This window comes from Copadichromis virginalis, linkage group LG15 (assembly GCF_057382275.1).
Source record: "Copadichromis virginalis isolate Kocher_CV1m ecotype Utaka linkage group LG15, C_Virginalis_male_GT1.1, whole genome shotgun sequence".
NCBI classification, from domain to species: domain Eukaryota; kingdom Metazoa; phylum Chordata; class Actinopteri; order Cichliformes; family Cichlidae; genus Copadichromis; species Copadichromis virginalis.
In genome coordinates this window covers 1,218,188-1,236,364 of record NC_140632.1, presented here as the reverse complement: position 1 = coordinate 1,236,364, position 18,177 = coordinate 1,218,188, and the positions used below count along the sequence as shown (strand labels likewise).

The following is an 18,177-nucleotide window of genomic DNA, read 5'->3' as shown; positions in this document are numbered from 1 at the left end:
ATTTGGTCAATAACAAAAATACAACTCAATACTTTGTAACATAACCTTTGTTGGCAATAACAGAGGTCAAACGTTTACTATAGGTCTTTACCAGGTTTGCACACACAGTAGCTGGTATTTTGGCCCATTCCTCCATGCAGATCTTCTCGAGAGCAGTGATGTTTTGGGGCTGTCGCCGAGCAACACGGACTTTCAACTCCCGCCACAGATTTTCTATGGGGTTGAGGTCTGGAGACTGGCTAGGCCACTCCAGGACTTTCAATTGCTTCTTACGGAGCCACTCCTTTGTTGCCCGGGCGGTGTGTTTTGGATCATTGTCATGTTGGAAGACCCAGCCTCGTTTCATCTTCAAAGTTCTCACTGATGGAAGGAGGTTTTGGCTCAAACTCTCACGACACATGGCCCCATTCATTCTGTCCTTAACACGGATCAGTCGTCCTGTCCCCTTGGCAGAAAAACAGCCCCATAGCATGATGTTTCCACCCCCATGCTTCACAGTAGGTATGGTGTTCTTGGGATGCAACTCAGTATTCTTCTTCCTCCAAACACGACGAGTTGAGTTTATACCAAAAAGTTCTACTTTGGTTTCATCTGACCACATGACATTCTCCCAATCCTCTGCTGTATCATCCATGTGCTCTCTGGCAAACTTCAGACGGGCCTGGACATGCACTGGCTTCAGCAGCGGAACACGTCTGGCACTGCGGGATTTGATTCCCTGCCGTTGTAGTGTGTTACTGATGGTGACCTTTGTTACTTTGGTCCCAGCTCTCTGCAGGTCATTCACCAGGTCCCCCCGTGTGGTTCTGGGATCTTTGCTCACCATTCTCATGATCATTTTGACCCCACGGGATGAGATCTTGCGTGGAGCCCCAGATCGAGGGAGATTATCAGTGGTCTTGTATGTCTTCCATTTTCTGATGATTGCTCCCACAGTTGATTTTTTCACACCAAGCTGCTTGCCTATTGTAGATTCACTCTTCCCAGTCTGGTGCAGGTCTACAATACTTTTCCTGGTGTCCTTCGAAAGCTCTTTGGTCTTGGCCATGGCAGAGTTTGGAGTCTGACTGTTTGAGGCTGTGGACAGGTGTCTTTTATACAGATGATGAGTTCAAACAGGTGCCATTCATACAGGTAACGAGTGGGGGACAGAAAAGCTTCTTACAGAAGACGTTACAGGTCTGTGAGAGCCAGAGATTTTCCTTGTTTGAGGTGACCAAATACTTATTTTCCACCCTAATTTAGGAATAAATTCTTTACAAATCCTACCATGTGGATTCATGGATTTTTTTTTTCACATTCTGTCTCTCACAGTTGAAGTGTACCTCTGGTGCAAATTACTGACCTCTGTCATCATTTTAAGTGGGGGAACTTGCACAATCGGTGGCTGACTAAATACTTTTTTGCCCCACTGTAGCTCCATGCCCTCCTGGGTTTTAATTGCACCTTAGAACACACATGCATCAACACTACAATGAGCGGGTGGAGGGAGGTTTGGAGTCTTCTCTCACCCCCGTTCTCTGCGACCTGCTGGAGCGGGGGGGCTAGGAGGAGGAGTTGGCCGTCCGACTGCGGTCTGGAGTGTGGGGCCTCCCTGCTGCTGCGGAGTCGGGGCGGCCTGCCTCCCCCCACCGCAGGGAAAAGGGTAACACCACCTGGGTCTGGGTGCAGTTCCCCCCTCCAGGGGCAAGGGTACCTAGACCCGGTTTGTAGAGTACGCTTGGGGAGTGTGATCGTGTGTACAGCGTCTCTTTATGTCTGTCTCCACGTTGGGTGAGTGTGGAGTAAGTGCATATGAGAGCATGAGGGTGGGAATGGATGTTTGTGTCTGTGTGTGCCTGTATGTCTGTGTCTATATGTCAGGTTGGGTGTCAGGCGCCACCTCTCTGGGGACATCTCAGGCCCTCCAAGGTTTGGAGGCCTATCTCCGCCCACCACCACTTCCCCTGCCGGTGGCGGACCCCCTCAGACATCGGTGCGTTGGTGGTTCTTTGTGTCTGGGGATGGGCGTCCAGGTACACACTGGCTCACTCCTTGGCGGCCGCTTATCGGGGCCTGGAGCCTGGGGCTCGCTCGGGCCACTTCGGAGGTGGGGTGCCCCCGGCCTCTCGGCCTGGGGCTCGGTCACTCAGGCGCAGCTGGCTGCCGGCGGAGCTCACGGGCGCGTCACTGCAACTCCCCCTGGCTTCTGCTCCGCGGCTGCTGAGTGAGCCCTCATCTGGGACTCTCCTCAGCTCTTTCTGGGACAGTGGCGCGGCTGCCCCTCTGTTGGTCTTCCTTGGTCTCTTGTGTTCTGGGGGCCTCTGGATGTCTGGAGTTTTGATCTCCTCCATACCTGCTTCATGCCCTGGAGGACGGGGCTGTGGCCCCCCCACACCCTCTAGCAGATCATTACATGAAGGAACCTTTTAAAAAACAAAAAACAAGCGCGTCCATGCTCACAGGTGTACACACGGGTGATCACACCCACAAACTACACCCTTTTTGGCTCCTACCTCAAAGCACACTGTGTTCTGTTGATCTTATGTGCTGCACAATAATGTTTAACATTTAGTATTTACTGTCATATTCCCATATATCATTGTGATGTTGTTTATTCTATTACTCTTGTTCTCTTCTGCTTGTTTTCTTTTTTCTTTCTCAGCAGGTGATCCAGGTGATTGATATATGCATTTTTTTTTCTCTGCCCGTTCTGTTGGTTTTTGTCTTTTGCCCTTCTCCCCCGTCCCTCTTCTCAGCTGTTTCTCTTTCCCCCAGTCAAGTCTGTCCCGTATTCAGCAAATGAAAATAAAATGAACAATAAAAGGTGAATCAAATGGACCATTACGGCAAGGCTGGGATGGTCAATGTGGTAAAGTAAATCCGTTGGGCATCTTTCTTTGCCTTTAGACAACAATTCTGATGCAAAAGAGCCAAACGGAACAGAAAGAAAGAAAGAAAGAAAAAATCGGGATTTCGGAATGTTGAACTAAGAGTGAGACAAAGCCAGCTAGTTTTTAACACAGTAAATGGTCACAAATAACATTCAGCTCTTTAGAAGATAAACGCTGCAGTGATACTTCTAAAACCAGTCGCCCAGACCCGCTCCGTCTTTTCAATTCAATTCAATTCAATTTTATTTATATAGCGCCAAATCACAACATAAGTCGCCTCAAGGCGCTTCATAGATACAGAGAAAAACCCAACAATCATATGACCCCCTATGAGCAAGCACTTTGGCAACAGTGGGAAGGAAAAACTCCCTTTTAACAGGAAGAAACCTCCGGCAGAACCAGGCTCAGGGAGGGGCGGGGCCATCTGCTGTGATTGGTTGGGGTGAGAGAAGGAAGACAGGATAAAGACATGCTGTGGAAGAGAGACAGAGGTTAATAACAGATATGATTCAATGCAGAGAGGTCTGTTAACACTGAGTGAGCGAGAAAGGTGACTGGAAAGGAAAAACTCAATGCATCATGGGAATCCCCCGGCAGCCTACGTCTATTGCAGCATAACTAAGGGAGGATTCAGGGTCACCTGGTCCAGCCCTAACTATATGCTTTGGATTAGCTGAAGGCTTTTCAGTGAGTTTTTAGGACTTCCTGATAATAATGAATTACAGTCGTCCAGCCTGGAAGTAATAAATGCATGAACTAGTTTTTCAGCGTCACTCTGAGACAGGATGTTTCTAACTTTAGAGATGTTGCACAAATGGAAGAACATATGTGTTTAATATGTGCGTTGAAGGACATGTCCTGGTCAGAAATGACTCCAAGGTTCCTCACAGCGTTACTGGAGGCCAAGGTAATGCCATCCAGAGTAAGAATCTGGTTAGATACCATATTTCTAAGCTTTTCAGGGCCGAGTACAATAACCTCAGTTTTATCTGAATTAAGAAGCAGAAAGTTAGCGGCCATCCAGGTCTTTATGTCTTTAAGACATTCCTGCAGTTTAACTCATTGGTGTGTGTTATCTGGCTTCATGGACAGATAGAGCTGGGTGTCATCTGCATAGCAGTGAAAATGTATGCTATGTCTTCTAATGATACTGCCTAAGGGAAGCATGTATAATGTAAACAGAATTGGTCCTAGCACTGAACCCTGTGGAACTCCATAATTAACCTCAGTGTGTGAAGAGGACTCTCCATTTACATGCACAAACTGGAGTCTATTAGATAGATATGATACAAACCACTGCAGTGCAGTACCTGTAATACCTACAGCATGTTCTAATCGCTCTAATAGGATATTATGGTCAACAGTATCGAACGCTGCACTGAGGTCTAGCAGGACAAGCACAGAGATGAGTCCACTGTCAGAGGCCATAAGAAGATCATTTGTAACCTTCACTAAAGCTGTTTCTGTGCTGTGCTGAGCTCTGAAACCTGACTGAAACTCTTCAAATAAACCTCTGCAGATGATCTGTTAGCTGTTTGACAACTACTCTTTCAAGGATGTTTGATATAAAGGAAGGTTGGAGATTGGCCTATAATTAGCTAAGACTGCTGGGTCTAGAGATGCTTTTTGAGTAAAGGTTTAACTACAGCCAGCTTGAAGGCCTGTGGTACATAGCCGATTATTAGAGATAGGTTGATCATATTTAAGATCGAAGCATTAATTAATGGCAGGACTTCTTTGAGCAGTTTTGTAGGAATGGGGTCTAAAAGACACGTTGATGGTTTGGAGGAAGTAATTATTGAAGTTAACTCAGAAAGATCAATTGGAGAAAAAGAGTCTAACTTAACATCGATGGTACTAAGAGTAGCTGTAGATAATATTACATCTGTGGGATGATTACTGGTAATTTTTTCTCTAATGATAAAAATTTTATTTGTGAAGAAGTTCATGAAGTCATTACTAGTTAACGTTAAAGGGATGGTTGGCTCAAAAGAGCTCTGACTTTTTGTCAGCCTGGCTACAGAGCTGAAGAGAAACCTGGGGTTGTTCTTATTTTCTTCAATCAGTGATGAATAGTAAGATGTTCTGGCTTTGCGGAGGGCTTTCTTATAAAGCAGCAAACTATTTCTCCAGGCTAAATGATGATCCTCTAAATTTGTGACACGCCATTTCCTCTCCAGATTACGAGTCATCTGCTTTAGGGTACGTGTTTGAGAATTATACCACGGAGTCAGGTACTTCTGATTTGAGACCTTAGTTTTCACAGGAGCTACAGTATCCAGAGTCGTACGTAGTGAGGAGGTGAAATTATTAACAAGATAATCGACCTCTGTTGGGGTAGCGTTCAGATAGCTGCTCTGCTCTGTGTTGGTACAGGGCATTGGAGATGATAACAGTGGGTGAATTATATTCTTAAACTTAGTTACAGCACTTTCAGAAAGACATCTACTTTGATAAAGTCTACTCTCCACCGCTGTGTAATCAATTATTGTAAATGTAAATGTTATCAGGAAATGATCAGACAGGAGAGGGTTTTCAGGAAACACTGTTAAATGTTCCGTTTCTATGCCATATGTTAAAACAAGATCTAGAGTGTGATTAAAGTGGTGGGTGGGTTCTTTTACATTTTGAGAGAAACCAATTGAGTCTAATAACAGATTAAATGCCATGTTGAGGCTGTCATTTTTAGCATCTACATGGATGTTAAAATCACCCACAATAATTATTTTATCTGAGCTCAGAACTAAATTAGATATAAAGTCTGAGAAATCAGACAGAAACTCTGTGTAAGGCCCAGGTGGACGATAGATGATAACAAGTAAGACTGGTTTCTGACTTTCACAGCTGGGGTGGACAATGTTAAGCATCAGGCTTTCAAATGAATTAAAAGTCTGTCTTGGTCTTTCATTAATTAATAGGCTGGTGTGATTGCTGCCACACCGCCCCCTCGGCCTGTGCTTCGAGATTTCTGGTAGTTAGAATGACTCGGGGGTGTTGATTCATTTAAACTAACATAATCATCCTGCTGCAACCAGGTTTCTGTAAGGCAGAGTAAATCAATTTGTTGATCAATTATTAAGTCATGTACTAACAGAGACTTGGAGGAGAGAGACCTAATATTTAATAATCCACATTTCACTGTTTTACTCTTTGGTTCAGATGTGGATACTGTATTGTTCTTTCTTTGTAATTGTTTATGTTTAAGTTGTTTGTTGCTGGTTTTTAGTTTGTTTTTGTCTTTTTGGAAGCTGACACAGTCTCTATGGAGATGGGTTTTTGGGGGGGTAGCAGGAGGAGAGAAGCTGCAGAGAGACGTGTAAGACTGCAAGTCTGCTTCCTGGTCCCAACTCTGGATAGTCATATTTTGGGGGGTTTAATAAATTTGTCCATATTTCTAGAAATGAGAGCTGCTCCATCCAAAGTGGGATGGATGCCGTCTCTCCTAACAAGACCAGGTTTCCTCCAGAAGGTTTGCCAATTATCTATGAAGCCCACATCGTTTCTGGGACACCACTCAGACAGCCAGCAATTTAAGGAGAACATGCGGCTAAACATGTCACTCCTGGTCTGATTGGGGAGGGGACCAGAGAAAACTACAGAGTCCGACATTGTTTTGGCAAAGTTGCACACCGATTCAATATTGATTTTAGTGACCTCCGATTGGCGTAACCGGGTGTCATTACTGCCGACGTGAATTATGATTTTACTGAATTTACGTTTACCCTTAGCCAGCAGTCTTAAATTTCCTTCAATGTCGCCTGCTCTGGCCCCTGGAAGACAATTGACTATGGTTGCCGGTGTCTCTAGCTTCACATGTCTGAGAACAGAATCACCAATTACCAGAGTTTGACCCCCGGCGGGTGTGTCGCCGAGTGGGGAAAAACGGTTAGACACATGAACGGGTTGGTGGTGTACCTGGGGCTTCTGTTTAGGACTATGCTTCCTCCTCACCGTGACCCAGCCGCCCTCTTTCCCCAGCTGCTTGGGGTCTGCCGGGGAACAGCTAGCGGGGCTAATTGTTTGAATGTGTTCAGGATTACAAAAGCCCACCGCGGGTATCATTTAATTGTTGGGATTCCTTAGGAAAAGGTAAAAGCCGGCAGGTGTACCAGTCGAGCAAGGTCTCGCCTACTTTCTGAAGTAGCCAGCAACAGCGGTCCCTTAGGCCTATCTTGGCCAGTTACACCGGATCTCAGCAACTGCGTGCCCCACCCTCATTGTTTTAAACTTGCACAGCAAGGTGATGCCCTGCAGGTGTATCGCCCCCACCCAGACTTATAGGCACCCCATCTATTGTTTTTGGAAGCACCCGGTCCTATATGAAGCGCTCCTGAGAGCGTGAGACCCTTGCCATTTCGTGTCAGGACCAGCGCCGGTGCAGACCATTTTCTACCCACACAGAGCGTTCATGACCAGCCAGCGCTGCTTATGCATAAGAGAAAAGCGACAATACAACGAGGTTCTCTGCTCCAAGACGTCCGCGGTCCTTTCACACGGTAAGCATGTGTGTTATAGCCAGCGCTTCATAAATGTCTGTCTGGCAGCGCAGATTATTCAAACTGTTTTTAAAACGTGACTCATTTGTTGTCCAAAAAACATTTCATTTGCTAAGTTACTGATTTAAAAATATATTTTTTTGAATTTTTTGCTGGATGTCAAACATATGATAGACTCTTAAGTATATTATATAGCAAAATTCACAGTGGTATAACCATGTTAAATAAAAGATGCCCAAGTGTGCACCAATGCACTCTAATGCAAGCCTTTGAAACGTATGTTGATAAGTAATGAAGCGTACGTCTACCACTATAGTTGAAAAGAGTCTGTATCCACACTTTGTGGATCTGCTGATTTGTTTTTAATGTGGCACTTTTTTCACCAACTGCAGATGATGAAATCCTCTTTATTTGAGAAAGTGTCCCTAAACTGTGGCTACTCATAATTAGTGAGTTCCCTTTGCTTCAATGAAGATGTGTCTTTAAATCTACGATACCTTTCCTGTTTCCTGCCTATAAGTCTGGGGAGGGGGGGTTATACACCTGCAGGGCATCACCTTGCTGTGCAAGTTTAAAACAATGAGGGTGGGGCACGCAGTTGCTCAGATCCGGTGTAACTGGCCAAGACAGGCCTAAGGGACCGCTGTTGCTGGCTACTGGTAGAAGGTTCCTCATCTTCCGGGCAAGGACAGAGAGACTCAAGAGGAGCTTCTATCCCCAAGCCATCCGTGCCCTAAACACACACACCCGCCCTCTCACATCATCTATAATTGACTGAGACAGGACTCTTCCAGACACTAAACCAAGGCACAATGTACATTTCAATTCCTTTAATTTTAAATATGTTTATATTGTCTATCCTGTAAAATAGTCAGACGTCTATTCATATTAATGTACAGAATTCACCTGCTTGCTGCTACTACTGCACATTCACCCAATGTATATACTACATATATATAATGTTCTTCCTCTACACCCCCCCCCCCCCCTCAATTTTTTTGCACATGTCGAGGAGCGTGTCAGGCTACATTTCACTGTGTGTTATACTTGTATAACTATGCATGTGACAAATAAAGAACCTTGAACCTTGAACCTTACTTCAGAAAGTAGGCGAGACCTTGCTCGACTGGTACACCTGCCGGCTTTTACCTTTTCCTAAGGAATCCCAACAATTAAATGATACCCGCGGTGGGCTTTTGTAATCCTGAACACATTCAAACAATTAGCCAGCTGCTGAAAAGACGGAGCGGGTCTGGGCGACTGGTTTTAGAAGTATCACTGCAGCGTTTATTTTCTAAAGAGCTGAATGTTATTTGCGACCATCTGTTGTGTTAAAAACTACTCTGAAACCATGAAACCCCTTACAGGAGAAATGCCCGTTTGATCCGTTTTTAAATAAATAAAATGCTTGCATCGCTGCAAGGTGTGACATCCGAATCACAAAATGAGTGTGATTAAAACACGATTAGCTTGATAAGAGCGATACTGGTTGCTTTGGGGGGAAAGGTGACATGGTGTGCAACGTGTTTTAGAAGTAGCCCAATAGCATTTATTTTCTAAAGGACTGAATGTTATTTGTGACCATTTACTGTGTTAAAAACTAGCTGGCTTTGTCTCACTCTTAGTTCAACATTCTGAAATCCCGATTTTTAAATAAAACGATCGCATCAACCCTGGAAAGAAACCCCAGTAGATGCATAAAAACTAGTTAAATTAAAACTAGTGGTTTGATGAAATGAAATGGCATCACTGCAAGCTGAGATATTGTCAGAATCACAAAATTAGTGTGACTAAAACACCAACACTTTTGACTAGATGTAAATGAAAAGCAGCCCCTCTTTGTTAAGGTGCACTGTGAACCAAGCAGTGTTGGGGAGTAACGGAATACATGTACCGCCGTTACGTATTTAAAATACAAAATATGAGTAACTGTATTCCGTTACAGTTACCGTTTAAAAAGGTGGTATTCAGAATACAGTTTCTTTGTTGAAATAAATGGATTACACTGCGGTACTTTCCTGTTTCATGTTGTGGCGGGTCAGGACTGTTTGGGTTTTGTTTGACAGCTACGTTCTGTTGTTCCAGCCGGCAGCGTTATGGTTGCCATGGTTACAGGGTGACGCTCTCTCTCTCTGTGTTTCCTGGGTGAGAGAGGCCTTTTTGTTGTTGTTGTTGTTGTGCTAAGCTAACAGGCAGAATGCTACAAGCATAGCTCTAAAGAATGTAGCATCATGGGCAGTGTAGTCCGTGCTGCAGGGAGGATGGACTGCCATACATGTTATGTGTCTGTGAGCGAGGAGGGAGAAAAAGGAAAAGTACGAGCTGTCATCGAGCAGAAACGGGAGCTGGAAGCATGTAAATATAATAATAACCACTGCAGCCAAACAGAGAGCCTGACGAGCCCAGCTGTAAGTAAGCTATTTAGACTCGACTGTACGCTGTGTTCGTGTTTTCCTCCGAAACAATAAGTTCCGTTGGAGCAGCCTTTCAACGCCTCTCTCTGTCTCTGCTAGCAAAGTTGACCCAGACAACAAAGTAAAGCTATTTTTCGGCTACGAGCCCGACACGAACCCGACGTATTAGTCAGAGGTCCCTTAACTACGGTTCAGAGCCGCGGACCTTCAGTAATAGTAATAAATCACAGCAATAGTACATTCACGTAGTTGTAAAAATGCATGATAATATATTAAGTAATCCAAAGTATTCAGAATACGTTACTGTCATTGAGTAACGTTACGGAATACGTTACAGAATACATTTTGGGGCATGTAATCTGTAATCTGTAATGGAATACATTTTAAAAGTAACCTTCCCAACACTGGAACCAAAACAGCTTCCACTCCGCCCGCAAAACAAAGAATTGCTTTTAAGAAGACATATGTCTGCATAACTGAATGTTGAGACACACCTAAGTGATAAAAATAGTTTAATTAAAAACCCCTATGGTTTGATTAAATTAAAACCCAGTTAAAAACACATAAACTTATATAACCCCTCTGACGCCCTGTGTGTTTCCACACATGAACTAGCATGCCCCGAGCACACCTGAACGGGCACACGCATGAAACCATCAAACCGGTTGTCAAACCGGTTTGGTTGGCTGCCATCTTGGACTAATGCCCCCTTATTACTACTGACCTCAGCCCATAACACTCCTGCAGACACACCTGTAGAGGAGAGTATAAAGACCTGTGACTCAACTGTGTCAGACACGAAGCTCCGAGGAGTCTCTCCACAGCAGCTCTGCAAAGAAGCTCCACAGCTACCAGACCCACTCTGAAGATGAGTCCCTCTGTCAGCCTGCTGCTCCTGCTCCTGCTCGGCCTCTCTCAGGCTCATCCTCTCATGGAGGAAAGAGGAGGAGGAGAGGGCCAGGTGGAGGAAGACCACACCGTCGATATCACCACCAGGATTCTGACCGCAAACAATGGCAGCAACGAGATCCTGCTGGAAGGAGACATCCTGCTTCCAAAAAGCAGAAATGCCATTAAATGCCAGAGTTACCAGAGCTGCCTGTGGCAGAAAGACAACAACGGCCTGGTGACGGTTCCCTTCACCATCAGCAGTGAGTACAGCAGCGGGGAAAGGCAGCTGATCAGAAATGCCTTGCAGTCCTTCCACAGCCAGACCTGTGTCCGCTTTGTCCACCGTAAGGACCAGAACGACTACATCAGCATCGAGAGCCAGAACGGATGCTTCTCTCCTCTGGGCAGACAGGGAGGGAAGCAGGTCCTGTCTCTCAACAGGCAGGGCTGCGTCTACTTTGGCGTCGTCCAGCACGAGGTCAACCACGCTCTGGGCTTCCAGCACGAGCAGACCAGGAGCGACCGCGACTACTACGTCAGGATCAACTGGGAGAACATCGACCCACAGACGGCCTACAACTTCGACAAGCAGGACACCAACAACCTCAACACTCCCTACGACTACTCCTCCATAATGCACTATGAAAGAACAGCCTTCTCCATCAATGGCAGGGAAACCATCACCCCCATCCCCAACCGCAACGTCCAGATTGGTCAGAGGCAGGGCATGTCCTACTGGGACATCAGGAGGATCAACCTGCTGTACGGCTGCTGAAAACACACGTTAGCTTGTCTGATTAGAAGTTTTCATTTGTTCCCAAAGGTTCTTCCACTTATGTGTTCACAAGTGTTTTATAGGGAGATAATGAGCTGTAAGGTCAAACACATAAAGTGCATTAAAATGGTACGCTGGATATTAGTGATTCATTTCCTCGCCAATACTTGTTTCATTCTTTATGATTTGTCTTTTCTTACCTCATCCTTTCTACTTTTTCTTCCACCAATCCGTATCTACAGTCAGGCTTGTGGAAATGTCCTCCTCAATGCATCGCTATTCAAAAAACTATATGATGCAAATACAGTGTGATAATATGCACAGAGAGCTCTCGTGTTAATTATACATGAAAATAATTCATTTTAATACTCCTTTACTTTTGTGAAGGTCAAATCAAAGGTTGCGAGTCTTCTTTAGCTGTGCAACTCAGCAAACATATACACATGCAGGAGGGCTGAAAGCTAATAAATACATTTTCTCAAGTTGAATCTTTTGTTAAATAATAAGCAGCTAGTTTGAAAACTCACCTGAATGAACAACAGCTGTGCAGGGAAAAAAACAAATGTCAAAAATTGTAACTGATCTTCATCGGGTATTAAAATAAATCATAAATAAAAATATCCAGTAATATATTAAAGATACACTCCTAAGACCTAAATGTGTTTCACTACAGCTAACAGAAAGCCACGTGTACATCAAACATCCTTTTTCTGTTCTTGCTGACAGGATGAATTTTTGAAGAGATACTTAAAATCATAAAGCACGTGCACATTAACAGCTCTTTCAATGAAACACTTTTTATATTTTGTGAATCTAGGTAAACATTTTTTAATGACTTTCAGACCATAAAAAGACCAAAAACACATTTTATTTAAGTCCCGTTGGCCCATTTTGTTAAATAAAAGAAAAAGTTTAAACCAAAGAAGGAAGAGAGCAAATGTTGTTTTAAAACATGTTCAGGTATCACATTTAAAGGAAATCATTTGAATTTAATATGATTAGGAGAAATGTGCATTTTTTTTAATCCAACGGGGAACATGTGACACTGAGCACAAGTAAAAGTATGACATACATTTCTAACATTAATCTGCAGCATCGGTCAAGGATTCAGGTTGAAGGAATGACAACATTTTCTAACTAAATAAGTATAAATGAAGAAACCCAAAACCTGATGGAAAGCAGTGACTCGCTTCCAGCTATATTCTTATTTGTATTAAAGGAGCAAACTAACAAGTAGGCACAGGCAAACTATTACACTGAAGCAAACAAACGTTCTGAGTGTTTTTAATAGTTGAAACTAAACAGCAAAGCCTCCCAAAGGCTTCAGTGTGACAGCTGAACAGTGTCTGACAGGAAGAGCTTCCCCTGTTTCAGACAATATCTGGCTGCCAGATTTTACTCTACCTGCCTCAAGAAAGGTGACGGCTACCGGGGGAGGTCGTCACCACCGTGGAAGGCAGGGGTCTGTGCAAAGAACATCGCACGTGACACTCCCGAGCCTCCAGGAGCCACGCCTTTTCATTCTTTGAGTTGCTTTCTGCAGCTTGTTGTACCCACAGGCAACAGGCTGGGCCAGGGGCAGCTTCACAAGGCTGCACAGGAGAACATCGAAGCATCAATCACATGTCTAAGTATCATCTTGGCTGTTGGGTTTCATTGTGAGCAACTTGCACAACACCCGGGTGTTTTTATTATTCAGTTTTATTTCAAAACATTTAGCACATTGAAATAGATTATTTCCAAATACTGTTAACATTCCTAACTTAAAACCAAAGCTGGATTTCCCTGCAGATAAGCCTGAATCATACTGAAATATAACAACGACAAAGGCTTCCAGGTGTGATCCTGGAAGCCATAATGAATAACTACACTGAACAATTCCTCTTTCAAACATCGGTCCCTCGGTGGATTCTCCTGCCTGCTAAACGAGGCAGTCCAAGTGTCTCTGCTGATGAGCGACAATGTTTTTAATCCTTGCAGCAGGTCAGGTCCACCTTCCTGTTTGCAGGCTCACCACAGGATCCAAATCATCTCCTCTATTTTCAAAGGCTTGAAGTGTCGCTGGTGTGTCCAACTGCGAGGAGTTTCCACGTTTCACGGGTTCATTTCTTCCCCATGATGAAGCTGGGCGCTTCTGCGTCATCCTCAGCTTCTCTTTCGTCTTCCTCATCTTCATCCTTGCTTTCGTCCTCCTCCTCGCTCTCGGAGCTCTTGTCGTCTCCCTCCTTCTTGCTTTTAGTTTCACGTTTAGCTTTCTTCGCCAGGAGCTTCTTCTGCTTCATCTTCTCTCGCTTCTTCCGCCGCTTCGCTGTCCTCTCTTCGGCGGCCTCTTTGTTCCGCTCCAGTTTTTCCAGGTACTCCTCGTCCTTAGTTTGCTTCTCTGATATCTTGTCCAGAAAGTCCTGTCTCTGGTACTCTCTGCGGCGGAGGTGGCGATAAACGTGGAACTCTCCGCTGCCTGCACCCGCGCTGGAGCCCATCACGTCCCGGACGAACTCCGGCGGGGCTCGCGGGTTCCATTCTTTGGGTCGGTCCGGGATCGGAGCGAGCTTATCTGGGTTTCGCATCAACTTCTCCAGTTTCAGACGCTGTTCCTCCGCCGGTGTTTTGGCGATAATGAGAGGCTGAGCCTCTTTCCCTCCAGGTTTCCCCGGTTTGTTATTCTTCTGCGTGGGCGCCGCCATCTTTCAAACAGTTACCCTCTTCTTCCTGTGAATGTAAAATGCTCCGGAAGTCCTTTTCTGCTTCTGTGACCTGAAATTTTTTTTTTTTTTTTTTTTATATAATGTTTTATTTTATCAAAGAAAACATGCCATATTCATATACATGACATGTGAATGCCACATTATTCTTATTTTTATTGTAACATTGTTACTATTATATTTTCTAACACAATAACTTTAAACGTCTTACATTCGCCAGCGTTGAATGACGTGTGACGCCACCATTAGCAAATCAGACTCGGCGAAGACTGGGCGAAGCTGTCCAATCACCGTTCACGTAAACGCCCCTCATCGTAACAGTGAGGCGACAGTAGTTTGACTGGCTGTTTTTACTCCGACTCTGGCCCGTCTGTAGGACGTTTCTTCTCCTCTTGTAACGAGATAATTGAACACAAACCATGAACAGTTTATTCCGATCCGCTGCTCGGTGTCTCCGCTCGGGTCCGGCTGTCTACCTGCCCAGACAAACCGACGGCCGCTCGCAGTGGGCCTCAGTCCGGCTCCTGTGCTCGGCGGCGGATCTCCAGAAAGACCTCGGTGAGATGGTGAAGAAGGACAAAGTGGTGGTGTTTATGAAAGGCACGCCGGCGCAGCCCATGTGCGGCTTCAGTAACGCTGTGGTTCAGATCCTCCGGATGCACGGCGTGGACAACTACGCAGCGTACAACGTGTTGGAGGACCAGGACCTCAGACAAGGTCAGTAACCCGGAGTCTGCCTGACAGCAACAGGTTGTCACCTCTCAGGTGAACGTGTACCGTTTTGGTTACTTTGTAACCGGCAGAAAAAGCGTCACATGCTGGGTGCAGCTCATTTAAACATCCTTGAAGTGTCGGGTCCTGATCGTTACCTCATTCAAAGCAGCATTCGGTTAGGATAGCTGTCAACGGCACTCCATGGCCAGTTTTTATCAGTGTTGTGCAGCAGCACCAAAGGGTGGGGTAACGTTAGCATCGGTATCAAAGTCCCGGCCTCTGTCAGGACTCGATCCCCATTGTTCCGATAATGACACGAGACATGTCGGAGAGCAGGGAAGCGTCCTCACAGATGACATCAGCAATATGTGCTCCTGTTGTCCTGTCTACGTGTCTTTAACCACGTTTAGAGTGAAATACCTGATAATGGCCGATTGGATCAATTTACATATTGTTATATAGTCTGAATGTTGTATTTTACAGCCGCATCTGGACACTAACAAACATAATACTGATGTTAAAGGGCTTAAAGGGGGGGGGGGGTTAAGAGAAGAGGCTCTTCCAGCGTGTTTTCTCCTGGCTTCCTCCCCTCACCCCCAACCACTCACAGATGGCCCCTCACTGAACCTGGTTCTGCCTTCCTGCTAAAAGGCAGTTCATCTTTCCCTCTTCCATCTATGGTTTGCTCATAAGGGTCGCCTGATTGTTGGAATTTTTCTCTCCATTATTTACTTTACAGTATAAAGTGCCTGGAGGCCACTGTTGTTGCACTAAACGAATAGATCTGAATTGGGTTGGAGACCCTTTGCTGTGAGTGTGGAGGTTTGTGCTTTTGCTACAGTTTCAGTGGGTAGAAAAAAAAACCCCACCCCTCAGATTTTCCTTAAAAATGCTAATGAGGCATGTAACCAAACTGCTACGCCTAATTTTAAAACCCACGAGGTGTTCAGAGAAACAGGACTGGTAGTATTGACGCTGTCTGCCTTCCACAGGAGTCAAAGACTTCTCCAACTGGCCCACGATCCCTCAGGTGTACTTCAATGGCGAGTTTGTGGGAGGCTGCGACATCTTTCTGCAGATGCACCAGAACGGAGACCTGGTGGAGGAGCTGAAGAAGCTGGGCATCCGCTCTGCAGTGCTGGACGCAGAGAAAGAGTCCAAGTAATGGACGGGTATAAGCGTGACGCGGCTGACTCATCCAAAGGCGCATTTATCAGGTTGAACCCCTCCCCACTGCCGCCGCCACCACCTTTTTTCCAGCACAGCTGAGGGCACCATGGCTCCCATGATGAGAGCGAACCCCAAAGCAAAAGCTGCGGGCCAAACGAAAGCTCCATAGAGCTGAACGATAACATCGTTACAATGAGTCTTTCCATCCTGTTGTAATAAAAAGCTTTAATACTTCTGCACCTCCAAGAAGAACGGTGACATCACCCCCTCACTCCCACCTCAAACTGCCAGCTGACCGCGACAGAGCCGGCTGTGATCACCGTGTTCAAGCTGCCACCTGAGCGCTCGCTGCGCTCTCACCTGGTTACATCAGTCCTCTGCGATCTTCCCCTCGCCGCTGTCCTCCACGCTCAGTGTAAGACCAGATGAGCTTTAGACTTGCCTAACTGTACCACGCCTAAGTTAAGGTCATTATTCATGCTGCCTGGGCCTCATCGGCTAATGATGTCATCACGCTCTTAAATGCACTGCCTGTAGTTTCAGGAAACAGAACAAAGAGGGGACAACGTGGCTTCGTGCTGGTATGAATATCTTCTCTTTAATGAAGCCACTGATAATCTAGCAGTTTTTTAGTGGCCGTAGCTGCAGAATCGATCACTGGACAGTCCCCTGTTTGTTCTTCCTGCCTGGAACCACGTGGAAACCGTCAATGTCAGGATCCGCTGAAACGTAACGTACCTGATACCTTATGTCCTTTTTTCTTTTTTTAAAACCACCCTGAAGATGAGATTACTGCACACGTGTACCAGCCGAAGCAGTTAATGTTGCATCTGTCTGTATTTCACTCTGAAGGTGAAGTGTTGTTTTAGTTGTTTTTTCTTACGCTGTAAGATATTGTACAGCTTATTATTAGATGTACTTCTGACGCGTGTAATCAATTCTGCACTGATTAAATATTTTGTGACACAAATGAGTTGTCGGTGTCGTGCCTCATGCATGTCGGTCTTTTGTCAGCGGGGTTACTCACAGTAGTTTTTACTGTGAGCTGGGCCAGACTTGCAGTAATGTGCAGACGTCATGAGCCACATCACTTCCTTGGGTTTTACTAAGAATGTGAGAAATGGGTGTTTTTAGTTTTTTGATTATTTTTTAAACATTTTTAAATGCACTAGAAAACAGTTTATAAGACAAACTGACTTTGTACAAGTTTGAACCTGCTGGAATATTTGTTGTGACCGTCTTTACTTTTCAGCTTTCTTCTCATTTCTCTAAGTATCCTCCAAAAATAGTTCTGCAGGCTTCTTGAAGAACATTCAAAGATCTTTTTGGATCTTGGCTTTCTCTGTCAGGATCATCCCACATTGCTTCAATGATGTTGAGGTCGGGGCTCTGGGGAGGCCAGTCCGTGACTGCTGGTGTCCCACTGTGTGTTTTTCTGTGCAGGTGTTTCCCGGCTCCTGTGTCAGCTTAATACAGTTTGTTTTTTCTAATTCTTGTGAACATGACTCAGATACCGTTCATCTGCTATAAATGCATTTATAGGTCAGAAACTTCTTCTTTTGTCTAACTTGGACTCATTTTTTAAGAATTCGTTGCACAACATGCTGACGTAAATCAAATATGACATTTTGGCTCCACATGTGAAGGAAAAGTGAACTAAACAAAAAGGTGCTACACATGAACGTTTTCAGTATCTGAATCTGGCTTCAGGGATTTCTGACAGGACTCTTCATCACTGTGAGATTGGGAAAAGTTACACGCAAATGTTAAAAGGCAAAACTTTCACACGGTGTCTCGGTAAGTGCACATCAAGCTGAAAAACTGTGTCTGAGTCCAGGCCAAATTCAAATGCCAAACACACTCAGTGTAAAACATCTGGAGTCTATGTAGTTGGAAGAATATCACAGAACCTGGTTCTGAGACACGAAGCTGCATTCAAAGTGCCTTAAACTGGTATTCTTCATAGCGGTCAGCAGGGGGCGACTCCTCCCGCTGGAAAATGTGCAACTGTGTTTAAGAACGGGAGGAAATGGTTGTTTGTTTCCTCACCAGAGAAACGGAGCATTTCCAGAAGAGTGTGTGTGTGTGTGTGTGTGTGTGTGTGTGTGGAGAAACAGCAAACCACTGTGAACACTGACAGAG

At 45.0% G+C, this 18,177-nt stretch overlaps 3 protein-coding genes and 1 non-coding gene across 4 annotated transcripts; 2 read left to right on the top strand and 2 right to left on the bottom strand.

The window, feature by feature from the left end:
• Positions 1–10,257: 10,257 nt before the first annotated feature.
• On the top strand, positions 10,258–11,604 carry LOC146691485 (high choriolytic enzyme 1-like). The gene has a single exon (XM_085431295.1). It carries the CDS (start codon positions 10,652–10,654, stop codon positions 11,447–11,449), a length of 798 nt encoding a protein of 265 aa, XP_085287421.1. The 5' UTR covers positions 10,258–10,651; the 3' UTR covers positions 11,450–11,604.
• Positions 11,605–12,297: 693 nt separating this feature from the next.
• prkrip1 (PRKR interacting protein 1) lies at positions 12,298–14,195 on the bottom strand. The gene has a single exon (XM_085431296.1). It carries the CDS (start codon positions 14,131–14,133, stop codon positions 13,552–13,554), a length of 582 nt encoding a protein of 193 aa, XP_085287422.1. The 5' UTR covers positions 14,134–14,195; the 3' UTR covers positions 12,298–13,551.
• Positions 12,774–13,048, bottom strand: LOC146691484 (small Cajal body-specific RNA 13). The gene has a single exon (XR_014915392.1).
• Positions 14,196–14,268: 73 nt separating the features above from the next.
• Positions 14,269–17,008, top strand: glrx5 (glutaredoxin 5 homolog (S. cerevisiae)). Its single transcript, XM_085431297.1, has 2 exons — positions 14,269–14,868; positions 15,858–17,008. Exons 1-2 carry the CDS (start codon positions 14,571–14,573, stop codon positions 16,028–16,030), a joined length of 471 nt encoding a protein of 156 aa, XP_085287423.1. The 5' UTR covers positions 14,269–14,570; the 3' UTR covers positions 16,031–17,008.
• The last annotated feature ends 1,169 nt before the right edge of the window (positions 17,009–18,177 follow it).